This window comes from Hylobates moloch, unplaced genomic scaffold, assembly GCF_009828535.3.
Source record: "Hylobates moloch isolate HMO894 unplaced genomic scaffold, HMol_V3 SCAFFOLD_2, whole genome shotgun sequence".
NCBI classification, from domain to species: Eukaryota; Metazoa; Chordata; class Mammalia; order Primates; family Hylobatidae; genus Hylobates; species Hylobates moloch.
In genome coordinates, this window is record NW_026652277.1 from 54,083,289 (window position 1) to 54,103,631 (window position 20,343).

The window sequence follows — 20,343 nt, forward strand, 5'->3', positions numbered from 1 at the left end:
GGATTTGAACCTAGGCAATCTGGCTCCAGTTTCTGTGCTCATCCCCAATTTGCTCAGTTTCCTCAATCTTCCCCATCCCTGTAAAAGGACCAACCATCAGCCACCAGAAACCTGGGAGTCCCCTTTGATTCCTTCACTTGCCTTTCCCTCTGAATTCCATCCATCAGCAAGGCCTGCTGAGACTATTTTAAGAAGATAATCTTATGGGCACTCTTCCCCAGGTTCTTTGCTCCTGCTCTTGTCCAAGTCACAACAATCATCACTCTCCTGTACTTGAAGATCTGAGTCATGTCCCTCTCTACTTCCTACTTCCCATCTCCAGCCATTTCCCACATAGCAGCCAAGGGATCTGTTAAAGATCTAAGTCAGGCCAGGTGCGGTGGCTCACACCTGTAATCTCTGCACTTTGGGAGGTCGATGCGGATGGATCCCCTGAGGTCAGGAGTTTGAGACCAGCCTGGCCAATATGATGAAACTCTGCCTCTACTAAAAATACAAAATTTTTTTTTTTCACCGAAATTCTTTATTATTATTATTATTATTATTATTATATTTTAGGTTTTAGGGTACATGTGCACAATGTGCGGGTTTGTTACATATGTAAAAATACAAAAATTTAGCTGGGCATGGTGGCAGGCACCTGTAATCCCAGCTACTCGGGAGGCTGGGGCAGGAGAATCGCTTGAACCCAGGAGACAGAAGTTGTAGTGAGCTGAGATCGTGCCACTGCACTCTGGCCTGGGCAAGAGAGCGAGACTCCATCTCAAAAAAAAAAAAAAAAAAAAAAAAATCTAAGTCAGATCTTGTCACTCCCCTATTCACACTGAATAGAGTCCAAACTCCTTACACTGGTCCACAGGGCCCTGCATGGTTTGGCCCAACTTCCTTCATGGCTCTTATGTGGAGCCACTCTCTCCAGATGAGAGGTGGAGCTCCCACAGTGCAGGTCTTTGAAAGTCAAGCTGGTATACAATGAACTCTTTCCCACCTTAATGCCTTGGTTTGTGTTGTTCTCTCTATCTGGAATGGTTTTTACTTTCAGTCCTCTCCTTAAAGACCATCTTCTCTAACAGACCTTCTTTGGCACTTGATCTGAGTAGGTCTTCTGCATCTCAGCCACCTCTCCATCGTTAGGGCACTCAGCATTGAGTAATACCACTCGCTGTTTGTATCTGTCTCTCCACTTCCTCTAAAATAAAATTCCAGAAGCCAGAGACATTTGTTTCACTCACTCCTGTTTATCCAGCTGGGAGCCCAGTGCTCAGTCCCCAGATAGGGGCTCAATACATAACTGTGAATTAGCTTGCTAAGTAAGAACATGAAAGCAAGACAATGACATCTCACAGTGTGGACTTTCTCCAAGCTCTATACTAGATAGTTGGCTGCCTGATGAATTGTTTCCTTCAAGTATCAATAGTCTAGAAATCAAAGTTCCTATTGTATTTTGGGAGATACTTCAGAAGCTGAATGTTTTCTAGTACACTGGAGACATGAAATGCATGACTGTGTCTGGTGATTCTGTTATATCTTCCTTCCTGTCTCTCCAAGCGCTCAGGGTTTCTCTGACAAAGGTAGCAAACCCAACTATCTGGATTGAGCTTGAAACACTGGGCCTCCCCAGAGACTTTATTAACATGAACGTCTTTCTCAGAATAATTTTCATGTATTTGTTTAAAGCAGATTATAAATAATTTATATTAATCTTCTTTTGAGTCATCTAGCACTAGTATTTGTAGATTATCTCTTTGTTCTACAATCAAAGTAAAGTGCTTAACCTAATTAAGAGTTCTTGACTAAATTCTCCTCTTGGCCAAGGGTCACAAAAAGTTGAAGACTAACGTGGCTATTCTGGCCACATACTCAGCCCGGTGCATGTCTAACTTCTGCGGGAGATGTCCGTGTCTAAGGGTCCTGCGATCTAACAGGAATATATAGAGAATTTATATCTTCCTGGATATATGGAGAAATATAGGGAATTTGGCTCACTGAAGTGCAGAATCCACATCTTCTTAAATGGCCCTTGGCTAGAGAACGGTGGCTGTCTGTCTTAGCATTCCAGGCTGATATAACAAAATACCATAAACTGGGTGTCTTATAAATAACAAAAATTTATTTCTCACAAATCTGGAGGCTAAAATTCCAAGATCAATGTGCCAGCAGATTCAGTGTCTAGTGAAGGTCCACTTTATGGTTCATATATGGCACTTTCTGGCTGTGTTCTCACATGGCAGAAGATGTGACCAAGCTCCCTCAGACCTCTTTTAAAAGGGCAATAATCCCCACCTAACCTAATCACCTCCCAAAGATCCCATCTCCCAACACAATCATCCTGAAGATCGGGATTTCAACCCATGAATAAGGGGCAGGTTGGTGGGAGACCGGGAGCGACACAGACATTTAGACCACAGCACTGGCTTTGCAGGATTTGGGGACACTTACTCTATCCACCTCACTCCTATGAGGATGAGAAACCTGTGAGGGACTGAGCTCAGGGATGTCTCCTGTTTGTAATATTCTGGGCAGAATACTCCTTACATAAATGGCCAAGGTAAATGATGTCTACCGGACATGATGGACTATTTTATGGGTTATTTATGAGTTTTTTTTAAAAAGCGATAATCCCAACAAGAAGTTGCTGCAGATTTAAGAATGCTTCCCGATGTAAAGTAAACCTAGAGAATGGAAACTCCTTGAACAGTCCATGTGAAGACTTTTTGGGACTCTCTGTGGCCCTTGGAGGATACTAAAGCATCATAAAAGAGAATTGTAATACCTCCTCCAATCCCCTTGTAATCTTGTATCCCTGTTATTGCTTCGTGGGAATCTTCCTGTTGCATTCAAATGTGTCTTGCCCATCTGCCTCAGAGCTTACACTTGTCATTCCCTCTGCCTGGCTGCTGTTTCCTGAGATATTATCTCCGCTCACCGTCTCATGCCACGTTGACTTCTCCTCATATATCTGAGCAGAAAATCACACCCCCCATCATATTTATTATCCACCTTTACTTTTCCCCAGAGCACTTAAAACTGTCTTTTTATACTGTACATTTATTTCTTCATTTATTGTCTGTCTTCCCTAATAAAATGTAGGCTCCATGCTTTTTTATTTCTATTTCTCTGTGTTGCCAGAGCCAATATCTGGCATATAAAAGATATTTAGTAAATATTAGTTGAGCGAATAAATGAATAAAAAATGCTTTCTTGTTCTGCATCCTGTTTCTTTCAGTAATTCTCAAATGCCACCGTCAGACTTTTCAGAGCTCCATGCCATATGTTAAAAATTCTACAAATGCAATCTTCATCTTTCTTAAACCCTGTTCACATGGGGCTGTCACTACTTCTATTTAAACATGCCTCCAGAACCTATGTGAGGTACTGAATCAAGCACAAAGAGTTACAAATGAAAGAAGTGTGTATTCATTTTATTGCTTAGTACTCTATATACTTCTTTTTTTCCTAACTGCTTTACATCCACCAAAAAATAGGCTTTCAAGAGAACAAATCATACCTTCTCCACTTTACATTCCTTGCTCTCTGATCTAAAGCTTTTTATTTTCCTCTTTACTTCTGATTTACCAGGCTTTTCCAATGGTTAAACATTAGCTTGGCATACTATAGTTTTATCATGATTAAATATAAAAGAGGGACCCTCCCTCCTTCACAGTTGGGCTAACATCAGAGAATGGCAAAGAACAGCTTTTTAGTGTTCATTCCACTCATTCCTAGGAAGCCTCTCTGTTCTCACTCAGATGAGAAACTTTCCAGGCTTTGTCCCAAAACAAAGCTTAAATGTTTTGATTTGAAATCCAGGTCTAACCTGTTTTAAATCAACTTTCTGCAAAAGACCATTTGTGTACCTGTCTGAATGCCAATATTTACCTAAAGCAGCTTCAGGGAACAGGGTTTAAAACACACAGCAGACTTGAACAGCACCTAACCAGGAAAGATGCCTGTTCTGCTTGGGATGTGAAAAGTCTCTTTCAGTGAAAATAGTCACCAAGCTTGATCTTCCATTCCTGGATGTAGTAGATGGGAAGGAGACCAGAGGAGGAGTTCAGCATATTCACATGCATGAACACAGGTTTCTCCTCACACGTGTTTTAAATTTGCATAGCAAAGAAGAGCAACCACATCAGGAAAGAAAGGTCTAATGGGATGTCTGTGTCAAAGCAAGAAGTATGAAACTGGACAGGACACTCACAAACTCTTTGAACCCAGGAACAACAGCATCCAAATGCCCAGGGCTGGTGTCTTCCACGGCACAGAATTTGAAAGGCATTATCTTCCCAAATTTCTCTCTCATGTTAGCACATTGCACCTTTCCTAAGAGCCTCTACCACTACTGCCATTCCTCTGGTTTAACAGTGGAAATGAGATGACTGTGTCCTCATGTGTCAGACTGCACCAATCTTGTTCCCACCAGAGAGGAAGGGTTCAGCAGGGAAGGGAGGCTGTGCCTTCTCTCATCATGAACACATGATCATGGATTAGCTTTTCCTATCTGCAAGGGTCCATCCTGGCAGCCTTCCCCCACATTTCTACCACTGCAGATCCCTTTTTCGATATCTTCTATATGGATCCCATGTTTTGAATGATTCTGTCTTGCCAATCTATATTTATTACCAAACATTAATTCATTTTCCCATTTTTCCCATATATGAAAAATATATCTAACAATCAGAGCTTCTGATCAACATAAATAGCCAGTGCCATTGGTATTAATATAACTTTATTTATTTTTAATATAACATTAGTCAAAAATAAAAGAATATATATTGGAAACTGTGTGCCTTAATGTGAGTTATATATGTGTAATATAATTAGGAATGTATCTGGTCTTTGCACTGGTTCTTGGCACAGAGCTTCAAAAACCCTTGGAATTTCCTGAGTGATAGGAGTGACTTTGTGATGCAATTGGGGTGACTCATGGCAGACCCTTAGATAGCCTTAGAATGATGGCTGGTCTCCAGAAAGATTAGCCCTGTGATCACAGGGTTGCAAGTCTGGTCAGCCAGACCTCTGAGGAGGAAAGAGGGGCTGGAGATTGAGTTCAATCATGTAACAAATAATTTAATCAATCATTCATGCCTACATAATGGAACTCCAACTACAATTCTGGACACCGAGGCTCAGAGGAGCTTCCTGGTTATTGAACACATACGGACACAAAGGGAGGGTGAGGTGCCCTGATGCCACAGGGAGAGGGCATGGAAGCTCTGGGTCCAGGACCCTTCCAGAGCTTTCCCATGTGTATCCCTCATAATAAACTTGCATTCATAAGGATAGCACTTTCAGTGAGTTCTGTGAATCATTCTGGGGAATTCTTTAATTTCAGAGGGTCATGGAAACTCCCAAATTTATAGCCAGTTGGCTAGACGTGCAGGTGATTCCTGACACTTGAACTGACATCTGAAGTGAGGGCAGTTTTGCGGAGGAATGAGCCCTTAATCCTGTGGAATCTGATGCTAATGCTGGGTAGTTAGTGTCAGAACTGTATTCCAGTATGCCCACTAGGAGTGGAGAGGGAGTATTTTATGTCTTTAGAAATATATATGTGTTTAAAATATTATAAAATATTGAAAATAAGAGTGGTCAGAAGGAATCTGACGGAGGACACACCACCTCTTTTAGATGGCTGAAAGAACCACTCCAATGGGGAGAGGGGACTACTGATGTGTAATAAAATCAGGTCCAGGAAATAGGCAGAAGCCCCTCTACAAAAACAGTTGCAGCGATATTATTTGGCAAGAAATACATTTTAGAATAAAATTAATATATTGAAATCATGCTGATTAAAACTAACATTTATTGAGTGCTCACTCCATGCCAGGCACTGCTAATACATTTTACATGAACTGGCTTAATGCTTACAAACCCTAGATGAGACAGGCACTATTACCCTACCTGTTTTATAGATGAGGAAACTGAGGTAGAGAAAGACTAAGCAATTTGCTCAAAAGCCTACCTTTTAAACGATTAGGGAGTTCTGAAAGGGAGAGTTACGATTGTGATTAGACTGTCTTTATTCTGCTCCCAGCAGAGCCTGTTACACTAGGTACTTGCTGCTTTAATTGTTTAACTGTTTTGGATGAACTTCAAAACAAAGTTAGTAGGCATTGTATTCAGGTAATATATTTTTGTAAAACTTCTCTTATCCCTTGGTTGCAGAGTGGCTCTATATTCCCTTTCCTCATTTTGTAAATTGGAGTTTGGAGTGGTGAAAGGGGAATGTATACCAAGTTAGGATGTTAATAACAGTTCATGGTGATTACAAAGACTGTGAGTTAATTTTTAAAAATTCTAGCACCACTGGGTGTGGTGGCGCACACCTGTAATCCCAGCACTTTCGAAGGCCAATGTGGGTGGATCAGTTGAGCTCAGGAGTTCAAGACCATCCTGAGCAACACAGTGAGTCCCCATCTCTACAAAAAAGTTTAAAAATTAGCTGGACATGGTGGGGCACGCCTGTGGTCCCAGCTACTCAGGGGACTGAGGCAGTAGGATCGCTTGAGCCCAGGAGGTTGAGGGTGCAGCAAGTCCTGATTGCACCACTGCACTCCAGCCTGAATAAGAGTGAAGCTCTGTCAAAAAAAAAAAAAAAAAAAAAGAAAGAAAGAAAAGGAAAGAAAAATTCTAGTACCATAATAAAAATTCTAATTTGAGAGTTCAAACAAATAGGAATTACATTTATTATTATTCTGTAAATGTAAGTTAGGAATTGATCAAGGAGGAAAGAGCTCAGAGTATTTACATAAGAAAGCCAGCATTGTATAACAGAAGGTACGCAGAAAAATTACTGCTGTGGTAGCTTAATAAAAAGTCATGTTCTAAGACATTCTAATTTGTGAGCTTCCTGAGTGCTTGCTGTGGACCTACAGGCAACATATGACAAGGGACCCTGAGTCCAAGGAGTACAGACCAATAAGATATCAGACCCTTTCGTCAAGGGTGAAGTGGTAGAACATAGGTCTGAACAGAGATATTCAAAATTTGCAAACAAAGGAAATACTAATGCAACATAGATTGTTGATTCATCTGAAACAATGGTAGGGTTGCAGCACCCCCTAGATAGAATATAAAAGACCTAAGAAACAGCCATTCTTTCATCTTCAATGGTAATGCATTGAAATTGCAACTAATGACTTCTCCCTTGATCATACCACTGTAATAAACTAATCATAGACATAACCACATATACAGTTTTGTAGAACTGCAAGGACTTGATTGCTTATTTATGTTTGAGTGTGTATGTGCTTTTGTGTGGCGGAGAGAAAAAAACACATAAAACTTTGTGATAAGAATATTTACAATTGGAAATCTGAGGGTTTTTACCATCTTAACCATTTCTAAGTGTATAGTTCAGTAGTGCTTAGAATAGTCACAGTGTTTTGAAACATCTTCAGAACTTTCTCATCTTTCAGAACTGAAACTCTACACATTAAACAACTCCTCTTTTTCTCTTTCCTTATTCATTCCTAACGACCAGTCTCCTTCTGTTCCTATGAATTTGACTGCTTTGGATACCTCTTATCAATGGAATCATACAGTATTTTGTCTCCTTGGGACTGGCTTATTTCACTTAACATAATGGGCTCAAGGCTCACCCATATAGTAGCATGTGACAGGGTTTCCTTCCTGTCACACAACATGTGTTTTTAAAAGACTGAATAATATTCCATTGTGTGTGTGTACTGCATTTTGTTTATTCATTCTTCTGTCAGTGGAAACTGGGCTGCTTCCACCTCTTGGCTATTGTAAAAAGTACTGCAGTGAACATGGGTGTATAGATACCTTTCTTTAAGATCCTGCTTTCATTTCTTTTGGATATATACCCAGAAATGGGATTGCTAGAGCATGTGGGAGTTCTAGTTTTACTTTTTTGGAGAAGTGCTATCTTGTTTTCCACAGGGGTTCTGAGTTGTTCTTAATCTTTGCTCTCTGCGATCTCACTCATAAGTATTAGTTCTTTGAGGGAGAGGAGGTAAACAAGGAAAAAAAAAAAAAAACTCCAGAGACAGTAGGAGCCCTTCTCTGGCTAGGGCCTCTTTCTCCATGTGAGGGTTTGCCCTCCAGGCTCAGGTTAGCCTCCCCTTTGTGGCCCCTCCCCACCTCTTTCCTGCTATCTGATGCCAAATGCTACCATCCCTGATGTAGCCATACTCCTAGCCCCCGCGGTAGGCAGAACAACAGCCTCCTGAAATGTATACACCATAATCCTTGGAAATTGTCAATGTATTGTGTTTCATGATGAAAGGGACTTTGCAAACATAATTAAGTTTCCAGACCTTAAAACACAGGGAGTAGCCCATGTTATCCAGGTGGGCCCAATTTAATCACACATGCCCTTAAAAGCAGAGAAATGTCTTCAGCTGGAGGGAGAAGAGAAAGAAGGAAAAGAGATCCCCCAGAAAGAAAAGCCAAAGAGATTCCAAGCACAAGAAAGATTTGATGCATCATTGCTGGTTCTGAGATGTAGGGGCCACATACAAGGACAAGGAAGGGCTCCAGGAGCCAAAGACAGCTTCTGCTGGCAGCCAGCAAGGACTAAGAACTCAATTCTACAACTACAAGGAACTAAATTCTACCAACAACCTAAACAGGCTTGGAAGAGGATTCTTCCCAAAGTCTCCAGAAAGGCACACAGTCCCAACAACGCCTTCATTTTAGTGCTGTGAGACTCATTTCAGGCTTCTAACATATAGAACTGTGAGATAATAAATGGATGTTGTTTTAAATTGCTAAATTTATGGTAATTTGTCATAGCTGCAATAGGAAATGAATACACTCTTGATCACACTCACCTGGGTCTCTCCTAGCCCTTCAGAAATGTGCCATGCCTTTGAAGGTGTCAGCGGGAGATCCTGCCCAACTAATTCCATGTCAATTTACTCATGGGCGAGGGCCAGAAGGGAGACTTTTTTTTTTTTTTAACACCAGCATTTTGGAGAGATCCTTTTTTCATCTGACTCTATGATATGTTCATAAAAGCACAGGGATTTCAGATGAAAGATGAGAGATTAGCCTCCTAGCCAGTGAGAAGGGAGTAATTTGGGTCAAACAAAGCCTTCTAACAGCACACCTTCCATCCATATTGCCCAAGCCAAGGGATGGTCACATCTCTGTACAGGCTTTTCTTTAAACTTGCCCTGCCCCTTACTTATAAAATATAATGTATGCTCATGATTAAAAAAAATCAAACAGTACAGAAGGTGATATATTGAAAAGTTAAAGTCCTTTCTCACAATTCCACCTTTCCACAAAGTTTTCATGTAATAGTCTTTCTGTATATTTTTTATTTTGTTCTTTCTTTTAAACAGAATCCCTCAGTACATATTATTCTGTAAGTTGATTTTTAAAATTATTACATCTTGGGACTTTTTTTTTTTTTTTTTTTTTTGAGACGGAGTCTCGCTCTGTCGCCCAGGCTGGAGTGCAGTGGCGCGATCTCGGCTCACTGCAAGCTCCACCTCCCGGGTTCACGCCATTCTCCTGCCTCAGCCTCTCCGAGTAGCTGGGACTGCAGGCGCCCGCCACTACGCCCGGCTAATTTTTTCACCGCGCCCGGCATCTTGGGACTTTTTTAATGTCAATTCACATACAGCTGATCCACTTTTTTCCCATTCGTTTTAATGATCACATAAAAATGCCTATAAGTTATAAATGAGTAATTTACTTATTCCTACCTTATCGATGGACATTTATGCTGTCTGCATGTTTGTTTTCATTAATACAAACAAATGTACTTGGGCCCCTATTTTTTCAACCTTATGCAAGTTTATCTATAAGATACATATCTGCAAGCGGAATTACTGGGTTTAAAGGACATGTGCATTTAAGGACTGATAGATATTGCCAAAATATTATCCAAAAGTGTACCAAATTTACTCTCCCATGAACAGAGAATAAAAATATCACCTTGCCCACATCCTCTACATTACTTTTTTTTTTAAACCTTCACCGATCTCTTAGGTAGAAAAGGGTTTCTCATCATGATATTTATGTTTTTTTCAATTCTGAGATGCAGGATCTAAAAAAAAAAAAATAGGGTTTCACTCTGTCACCCAAGCTAGAGTACAGTGGCATGAACACGGCTCACTGCAGCCTCCACCTCTTGGGCTTAAGTGATCCTCCTACCTGAGCCTCCTGAGTAGTTAGGACCATGGGTATGCCCCACCACATTCAGCTAATTTTTAAAGTTTTTTTTTTTTTAAGAGACTGGGTCTTGCCGTATTACCCATGCTAGTCTCGAACTTCTGGGCTCAAATGATCCTCCTATCTTGGCCTCCCAAAATGCTGGGATTATAGGTGTGAGCCACTGTGTCCAACCTTGTAGCACCTTCTGATGTCATTGGACATTTATAATTCTTTTTATGTCCTGTTTATGTCCCTTACAACTTTTTCTGTCAAGTTCATTTTTTAAACCGATTTATTCAAGTTATTTGTATGTTAAGGAAACAAGTCTTTTGTCTAATGTGCTGCAAATATTTTTTCCCTGTGAGCTGTCTTCTGTCTCTACCAATGGGATTGTTGGCTGTCATAGTTATAAACTTGTATGTAGTTAAAATAGATCAATATTTTTCTTTTAGGCGTTTGGTTTTGTGTCACAGTTGTAAGCGCCTTCCCCACTCCAAGATTATTCTTCAATCCATTCATATTTCTTTTTCTTTTTCTTTTTTTTTGAGACGGAGTCTCAATCTGTCTCCCAGGCTGGAGTGCAGTGGTGTGATCTCAGCTCACTGCAACCTCCACCTCCCAGGTTCAGGCAATTCTCCTGCCTCAGCCTCCTGAGTAGCTGGGATTACAGGCGTCTGCCATCACACACGGCTATTTTTGTATTTCTAGTAGAGACAGCGTTTCACTGTGTTGGCCAGGTTGGCCTTGAACACCTGGCTTTAGGTGACCCATCCACCTCGGCCTCCCAAAGTGCTAGGATTACAGGTGTGAGCCACCACACCCAGCCCATTCAAATTTCATCTTCTTCATTTCTGTATTTTATCCACGTGGAATTTATTTTATTGTAAGGCAGAAAAAGGAATACAGATTTACTTTCTCCCCAAACAGCTAGAAGTTTTCCTAACATTTATTGGATAACCCATCTCTTCTCTGACGTCATCTTTTTCATATAATGAATTCCCAAATTATATACTAAATTTATTATCTGATTTTGACCTTTCTGCTTTGGTGTCATCATAAATTATTTTAAGTATGTAACTTTACAATGCATTTTTTAAAATATGTTATTGTTTTTGAAATCCTCTGGCTTTTCTAGCATGTTAATTTTGCCAGATAAACAACAACTTTCCTAAAATTTTTCTTGCTATCTTGACTCTCTGTGTTTTGGTTTGACTCATATATGTTACTGTGTTGTGAAGGCTTAATTTTTACTTACCCAGATAGAAGCCATGATATCCCACCTTTGCCTTGAGCTGAGATCACACTAATCTATTAAAAGAAAATAATTAGTAAATGGTATCAATATGTGATTCAGAACACAATAATCTCAGTCCAATCCTTAATCTTGAATCCAGAAAACAGATGTCAACATTCACAGAAAAACTTCTCAGGAAGAGGATATATCTGACATTGGGTATCCCATTTGCTAAACAAACATTTACTGAGCATCTACCATATGCAAGGGACTGTGCTAGACCTGTGAGGACTTCAAGACAAGAGACAGAAAAAAATCTTTGTACTTAAGATGTTTACAAATATGCTTCGTGAAAAGCCAATTTTTGACTTATTTAAAGTCCAGGAGAACTATGCTGACAGGCTACCACTACGGGGATCAATAACAACAAAAACAGGATTTTGCTCCTCCTCACCAAATCAACACAAAGTTTAGCCGCCTTCAGTTGGATTCCTTGTGCTTGATTGTGAAACCTCCATGTACATTTTACAAGCCTCCAAGCCTACAGTCTGTTATAAAGACATGTCTGCTCTTTGAGGAGGTGGTCTAGTCCTTGGTGGGGTGCAGAGGTGAAAGGCACAGTTCTTTGGGAAGCCAGACACATTTGTCTTAAATAGATATTATTCAAACATGCTGGCATATCTCCAGGGTTGATTTAGAAATGCGAGTTGCTCCCACCCTTCCTGGGAACAAAATATTCTAAAAATTCCCTGACACCCCCCAGAGCAAAGTTCAATGGGAAATGACACTATTAGTCTCTGGAAATATTTCGCCCTGGTTTTTTCAGGCTCTCTGTAGCCTAGGGCAGTCGACTCTTTAGTTAGAGTCTAACACTACATCTCTCTAAATACATGCTCTTTGACTTATGAGGGGTTACAGCCAGATAAACTATTATGAAGTCTAAAAATCAGAAGTCAAACCACCTGTACAGTGAAAACAAGGTAGTATTAGTTCTCATTTTGCCTCTTAAACACAATTTCTTTGGGACTCAATTTCCTCATCTGTCAAAAGTGAAGGAGGTGTTGCCAGCATTGAACGAGGTCAGTTTCACAAGGCTGGAGACTCTTCTTATCTGTGTGCACTGGTGCACAGTAGATATTAAAAAAAAAACTTATTGATTAAATGAATGATTTAATACAAGCAGCACAATCATCCAGTGAGTTAGGTATTACATCTTCGTTTTGCATATGAAGAAGCTGGAGCCCAGAGAGGTATGGTAATGTCCCACAGTCACACAGCTAGTGAGGGGACCCTACTGCCTCCAGGCAGCTAGACTCTAAAGGTATGAACCTAACCCCCATGCTTCTGCCTTACCCCGCTGCCTGGCCCACGCCTGACCAAATCTGACACTTAATACGCGTTGATCCAGCAGAACTGTAAAATTATTAAGAATTATTACTAATCTATCATTTAACTTTTAAGATGTAAAGAATTACTCCACAGCGAAGGCCAAATGACTTAAACAGAATTTCAACGTATCCTTTCCTGAAAGGGATTACATCATTTCCTTTTACTTCCTCTTCTACGGTTATTTCTAAACAGGTTTCTCCACACAACCACATAGTTATTGGAACAAGATTCTGGTTTTTTTACATTTAAAAATTCCCTTTCTGGTCAGTCTGAAGTTTTCTGTCTTCGTGAAAACCAAAGGTGGTATCTTCATGGAGTAACGTTTTAATTAGTTACATTTTAAAAAATGATGTTGACGAACATAGTAAATGTATCTTTCCCGGAGGGCAGGGTCTTGCTGTCAGTGCGGAACACAAATCCTTGGAAAGAATTCGGCCTGGGCTATGCAATTTCTTATCAGTAGCCAGAGGGGCCTCCAGCGACCCAGAACCTCCCAGCACCTGCATAATTTCCTATATATGGTCATCTGCAATCAAGTATCCAAATCTCCAGCCTGGTGACTCAAATGCCAAGGGAATGATTCATATCTAGTCAATAGGATTCTGTCGCAAAGAAAACGGTTAGTCTTTTCAGGAAAAAGCAAACTTCTTGAACTTCCAACCCTCAATATGCAAATCCACTTTTTTCTACCTCCTAAAAAAAATATGTAAAATAAAATAAATTGCCTATGTGAGGGGGACAAGATGCTCACAGGATGGGTGCGATTCCAAGTCCACACAGCAGACCTCCGAGCCAGCCTCGTCTGCGATGCCGGGGACCCGAGGAACCTTCCAACTCCCAGCTTTTTTCTGTCCCCTAGACCTTTAGGACTGGGGAGGCCGAGATGGCTAAGTGGATCCCCTACGTTGCTAGCTGTAATAAGCGAAGCTTTCAGGGAGCGAGGACAGCTGAGTATCAGCTTGGGCCCCACCAAGACCTGGGTGACCCTCCCATGGCACGGCACTTTTCCTCCCCTGGGCCCAGTCTCCTCCACTCCGAAATGTGGGACTGAGGTCCCTCCAACTCCGCACCCACGCAGCTGGGTTGGGGCCAGGCGCGGGCGCCAGCAGCCAGCCCTGCCCAGGGTCGAGCTGCACTCGCGGGGGAACTGGGCGAGGCGCCGCGACCTCCCCAAGCCACCCGTCAGCGGGCGGCGGTGGGCGAGGCTCGCGGGGACGCGCTGAGAGGCTGAACTTACCCCGAAGCGCGGCGGCGGGAAACTGGTGTGTGAGTAAACTGCGAGCGAAGGTGTACGCCCCGGCGGCAGGTGCTCCGCGCTGGCTCCGGGTCCGGATCGCGACCGCACCCCTTCCTCCTGCCCCTCCTCCGGCCTCTCGACTCCACCTGATTGCGGCCTCAGGCCCCAGGAAAGGGAAGCCGCGCCCTGCTGCCGCCGGGCCCCATCCTTGTACACACGAGCCCCAGCTCTGCTCCCTCACCGGTCTCTAAGCTTCCCCACCCTTTTCTCCCTACGCCCTCATTTCGCTCTCGGTTTCCACTACAGCTTTACTTTCTCAAACGTACTGCAATGCTTATTTTGTTTTAGGCAGTGTGGATTCGAAGATTAGACTGTCCCTATACCTAAGGAAATCACTGCGTGGCATAGGTGGCGGACACCTAACATTAATAACATTGATCTGGCATTTACTTTGTACCAGGCACTGTCCAAACTTCTTGAAGAATATGCGCGGATTTATTAGGTTGGTGCAAAAGTCATTGCGGTTTTTGCCATTAAAATGGCTCAGACAACAACTCTATGAGGTCGATACTATTATCCCTATTTTATAGATGAGGAAATTGAGATACAGAGACGTTGGGTAACTTCAGCAAATTTACACAGAAAGTAAATGCCAGAGCTAGTGTTTGGAACCCAACTATTTCAGTAATTCCTCTACTAAACGTGTTGACCCTCTAGTATGAGGATTCCAACCAAAGGCTCAGGGAGACAGTAACCTGGAAGGGCATTCTAGGCATTTGGAAGAGCAAAACAAATCATCGAGGCTAAAAGGTTAAAGCCCTACTCCTATGAGGGAATTATGAGCAGTTGTGTGCTGAAGGATGTAGAAGATAATAAAAAGTTACCATGTATTGAGTATCAGGCATTGAAGTAAGTGCTTGAATACCTTACCTCTTTTATCTTCAAGGGAACTCTAGGAGGTGCTATTTTTATCACAATTTGCAGAAGAGGAAACTGAAGCTTAGAAAAGTGAAGTGATTTATCCAAGACCACATAAGTAAAAAGTATTGCTTGCACTCAGTCCTCAATGGGCCCCTTATGTATTTACCCAAAGGAGTTGAAAACTTCCCTCCACAAGCACCTGCACATGGATGTTTATAGTAGCTTTACTCCTTAGTATCAAAAGTCGGAAGCAACTAAGATGTAATTCGCAGGTGAATGGATAAATAAACTGTGATACAACTATACAATAGAATTTTATTCAGCACTGAAATTAGCTATCAAGCTATAAAAACACATGGAAGAAACTTAAATGCATATTACTAAGAGAAAGAAGCCCATTTGAAAATGCTACATACTATGATTCCAACTATATGATTTCACTCGCGTCGGTGTGAAGAGCTCACCAAACAGGCTTTGTGTGAGCAATAAAGCTGTTTATTTCACCTGGGTGCAGGTGGGCTGAGTCCGAAAAGAGAGTCAGCGAAGGGAGATAGGGGTGGGGCCGTTTTTATAGGATTTGGGTAGGTAAAGGAAAATTACAGTCAAAGGGGGGTTGTTCTCTGGCGGGCAGAGTGGGGGTCGCAAGGTGCTCAGTGGGGGAGCTTGTTGAGCCACGATGAGCCAGGAGAAGGAATTTCACAAGACAATGTCATCAATTAAGGCAGAAACAGGCCATTTTTACTTCTTTTGTGGTGGAATGTCATCAGTTAAGGCAGGAACTGGCCATCTGGATGTGTACATGCAGGTCACAGGGGATGATATGATGGCTTAGCTTGGGCTCAGAGGCCTGATATATGACATTCCAGAAAAGGCAACACTGTGGAGACAGTAAAAAAAATCACTGGTTTGTAGGGGTTGAGAGGAGGTAGGGTGAACAGGTGGAGCACGGAGGATTTTTAGAGGATAAGCATGGCTGGAGCTGCTTGAGTGTGAGTTGAAGAGATTACAGTCTTGGTCCTTAAGGCTGAGTCCTGGGACCTAGAAACTCATTAGAAATGCAAATCCCCTGAAACCCTACTCCATCAAGTGATTCTGATGCATCCTAAAGTTTGAGAACCACTGGTTCAAGAGGAGCTACAATGGAAAAGGCAGAGATGGTCATGCTTGAAAGGCCAGTGCCCTAGGAGCCCTCTCAGATTTACAAATCCAAAGTGATGAGCTTTCTGCAAGAGAGAAGATAGGATGGTGTTCTGCATTCTGTTCTGCATAGTAATTCCTGACTCCCATTCAGACTTCACCACAATAAACTGTTAAATCCCACGTTACCTCGAAAAATTCTGAGATTAGCATGAAATGGGGGAAAATATTTATTATTATTTGTGCCAGACACTGGGTAATGAACTTTACATATGTGGTCTATGTCATGCTTACCAACTAGCTGTAAATTAGGTATGATTGCCTCTATTTTGCAGATACAGAGACAGGCTCAGAGGGACTCAGTAAGTTCTACGAGTTGTATTCCAGGCAACTAGGAAGTAATAGGGCTAGATTTATAGCCAGAAGAAAATGAGTAACAGGTGATGTTTTACATGTAGGCTTTATTTTAATTGTTTAAACCATTCAGGATTTAACTTCTTTGATTTCAGGATGGTAACTTTAACAAATGCACTTTTATCATTTTTTGAGTTTTTCTAGTTCTATCAACCGCCCAATTACCACCATTTATATTAGAAACATGCCATGGCATATTATAAAACTATTTTTTCCCCCAAAGGATGAGTTTTCTTGGAAGGAAATATTAGAGGATGCTGTTAGAATCCAGGCTTATGGTTATCCAGAAAAATAATTCAGAAAAGGTTATTTAATAAAAGTTTCATTATTCTGAATACACAGAACTTTACAGGTTAGTAAAAAGCGAATTTTCCTATAGCACCCTGATCAAAAGAACGATTTAACAGCCAAATACACATTTTTGAAGCAAAGTTATTGAGATATATTTAGAACATATGGTAAAATGTGAAGGAAAGACTGACTATGTGATTGTGGCTGTTAAATACATAGCTGCTGTTACAGTGATATGTTGGAGCTGGGTTATACCAGCATGTGAAAGCCAGTTCCTGAATTTTCAGTTATTTCACAGCCAGTATTAATGTAGACATTATTACAAGTTAAATAAATACAATTGAATAAATTACATTAAAAACAAAGGTAATGGGTACTCAAAATTAACCACTTCCTAATTATTTCACTACATTTTATTATTATTGATGCTTTCCAGTTTGTGTTTATTGCATCCATGTGGTGAAAATAGGGCATAAGCCGGGTGCGGTGGCTCACGCCTGTAATCCCAGCACTTCGGGAGGCCGAGGTGGGCAGATCATGAGGTCAGGAGATTGAGACCATCCTGGCTAACACAGTGAAACCCTGTTTCCACTAAAAATACAAAAAATTAGCTGGATGTGGTGGCGGGCACCTGTAGTCCCAGCTACTCTGGAGGCTGAGGCAGGAGAATGGCGTGAACCCAGAAGGCGGAGCTTGCAGTGAGCCAAGATCGCGCCACTGCACTCCAGCCCGGGCGACAGAGTGAGACTCCGTCTCAAAAAAAAAAACAAAGAAAAAATAATAATTTAGCCGGGCATGGTGGCACATGTCTGTAATCCCAGCTACTCGGGAAGGCTGAGGCAGGAGAATCGCCTGAACCTGGGAGGCAGAGGTTGCAGTGAGCCGAGATGGTGCCATTGTACTCCAGCCTGGGCAACAAGAGCGAAACTCCGACTCAAAAAAAAGAAAAGTAAAATAGTGCATAAAGCTGTACTACTGTGCATCTCTTCCCAACTCCACATTCAGTGAAATTATGCTAGTGGGTTGTAGTCAGCCATGTTGGGAGTATATACAACACAAAAACTAGGAAATACTATAAATGGAGCCTCCCTTTACCCCAAAGGTCAGTTGTGAAGCATTTATCAGCACATCACTCTTTATAGTAACAAGCAAATTTAAAATTGAGACAAGATTTGAGTTCAAGTATTTAATTTTGATTTACATTACAGAAGTGAAACCAAATGGCACTGAATTTAAGGACTGTATAAGAGTTTGGACAGAAAGACAGCGTACTTAAAGGGTCTGAATAAAGAGTCAAATAAAGGAGCTATTTACAAATGCGTGGGCAGAGTTCAGTTAGGTATCCACAGGGTTGATACAGTCTCCAAGGACTAGGCACAGGATGAAATCATGACTAGCCTTGCATGGGCAAGGGAGGGAAGGGGTTTCATAAGAACCCGTGACACCTGTGGCCAGGGAGGGATGCAGCCACCCCAGAATCACAAGGCAGAAGGAAGCAGGGAGGAGGCTAAACACACATCATCTTCTCTCTCATCAGTGGTTTCACTTGGCCAACCTCAACCAGAAGCGAGAGGCAAGGGAGCCTTGAAGAAGCAGTTGATGAAAAGTCGGTTTCCCAGAGCACAGGGCAGGGCAGATTCAGTGTGCGGCAAACAGAATCAGCCGCAGAGGGACTCTTGGGAGTTGCTAGTATCCAGCAGTGGTTCATTTTTAAAGCATTCCTTAGTGGGATGTTTAAGGGAGATATCTTGATACTAGTTTTTAACAATTTATGAAAATTATTCCAGAGACTGAAATTCTAATAACTTCTATAACTTGCTGAGTAGTCTTGGAACTGAGATATCTTGATACTAGTTTTTAACAATTTATTAAAATGATTCCATAGACCGAAATTCTAATAACTTTTATAACTTGCTGAGTAGTCTTGGAACTTGGCCTTAAACCAAAATGAGCCTAGGGATAAAATTCTGCTAGCTTTTTTAGAGAGGGTTGCAGCATAGGTCTATTTTGTTGTATTAATCAAGTGATGTAATTTTTCATGACAAGCATTAAATTTAGGTTATAGGAATTGGGACCATTTTAAAGCAACATCAAGTTGTGCTCGTGAAGGCCTTCAAAGATTTGAAATTCTGAAATTCATATGAAACTTTCAGAGGAAATTATCCAGGACAACTATGTCTTACGGGGTTGTTATGAAGACTGAGGTACAGAATATAAGGGAGTCATTGTTCTTGATTGGAGCATTGCCAGATATGCCCAATATATCATTTGATATAGTCCCTACAACAGTCCCAGGGCATTAGCTACTCTCAGAGCACAGGGTTCTAGCTAAGAGTTCTCTGTGGCTCATTTGGGGACATGATCTCTATTACATATTGTGGTATCTTAATATTAGGTTGAGACATACAAAACTATTGATATTGGACTATTTTTAACCTATCAAATCATCAATTTCTTTTTTTTTTGGAGACGGAGTCTCGCTCTGTCACCCAGGCTGGAGTGCAGTGGCGCAATCTCTGCTCACTGCAAGCTCCGCCTCCCGGGTTCACGCCATTCTCCTGCCTCAGCCTCTCCGAGTAGCTGGGACTACAGGCGCCCGCCACCCCGCCCAGCTAATTTTTTGTATTTTTAGTAGAGACGGGGTTTCACTGTGGTCTCGATCTCCTGACCTCGTGATCCGCCCGCCTAGGCCTCCCAAAGTGCTGAGATTACAAGCGTGAGCCACCGCGCCCGGCCCCAAATCATCAATTTCATGTAGTCGAACCTAATAACATATTCCAAATATAGTCTCCTTCCACCACTCCCAGTACCTTTCTTCAAAAGCGGTCTATGAGGCATTTTAAATTCTAAATGGGAACTCATTTTCTGCCACTATTCCTCAAGATCCCTAAATTTTATGGCCATGACATTTCCAGTCTCAGAAGCATTTTTATAGACGATCCTGACAATTCTTAGATTAATTCCTGGTACAGCTTCTCTGCACTCTAGAGAAGTGAACTCCAGGGCAGAGAGTCTGCTCTAAGGCAACGGATAATCACAGGAAATTGTGAGGATTGGAAGTTTACATTAAGCTCCTGGCAGCAGCTCAGCAACTTCCAGGATTTGTTGTGGCATCCCTTCCCCAGATTTTCTATAAACATGCTTTCTCAAGTCTTGCTGAGTTTGCAAACGTGCCAACAGAGCCCTGCTGGTCACTGTTATTGGCAGTTATTTGTTTTATCAGAAGGGAAAGGAACACAAATGCACAGGCTTGCAGAATGCAAAGACCAGCTGGGTACAGCTCCATTTTGACTCTGATTTTTCCCTTCATGAGCCTATAAACTCTTGTTTGGAGCTTTGGTCTTTTCCAGCGTCAGTGATGGATGCTCAAATATTTGCATGTGCACAGAAGGACATAAGCCACCCTCATGTCTCTTTAGAAGTTTTGATAATAAATACAAAAATCATCTTATTATATGGCACATGGAAATTTTAATTATTCCTCTTTGTCTCAGAATTTCAACTGATTGCCAAAGAAGACCTATGATAATCTAGGAACATATAATTTATTCAGCATCTTACTCTGAACACAGTTAATGAGTGTCTC

At 41.6% G+C, this 20,343-nt stretch overlaps 1 protein-coding gene across 1 annotated transcript in view; it reads right to left on the reverse strand.

The window, feature by feature from the left end:
* Positions 1-14,140, reverse strand: part of ANXA3 (annexin A3) — a 59,501-nt gene extending 45,361 nt beyond the window's left edge. Inside the window, exons 1-2 of the mRNA XM_032149257.2 lie at positions 13,995-14,140; positions 11,390-11,442 (exon numbers count right to left, since the gene is read on the reverse strand). Coding sequence (XP_032005148.1) covers positions 11,390-11,404 — 15 coding nt within the window. The 5' untranslated portion in view covers positions 11,405-11,442; positions 13,995-14,140. The remainder of the gene's footprint in view (positions 1-11,389; positions 11,443-13,994) is intronic.
* Positions 14,141-20,343: the final 6,203 nt, after the last annotated feature.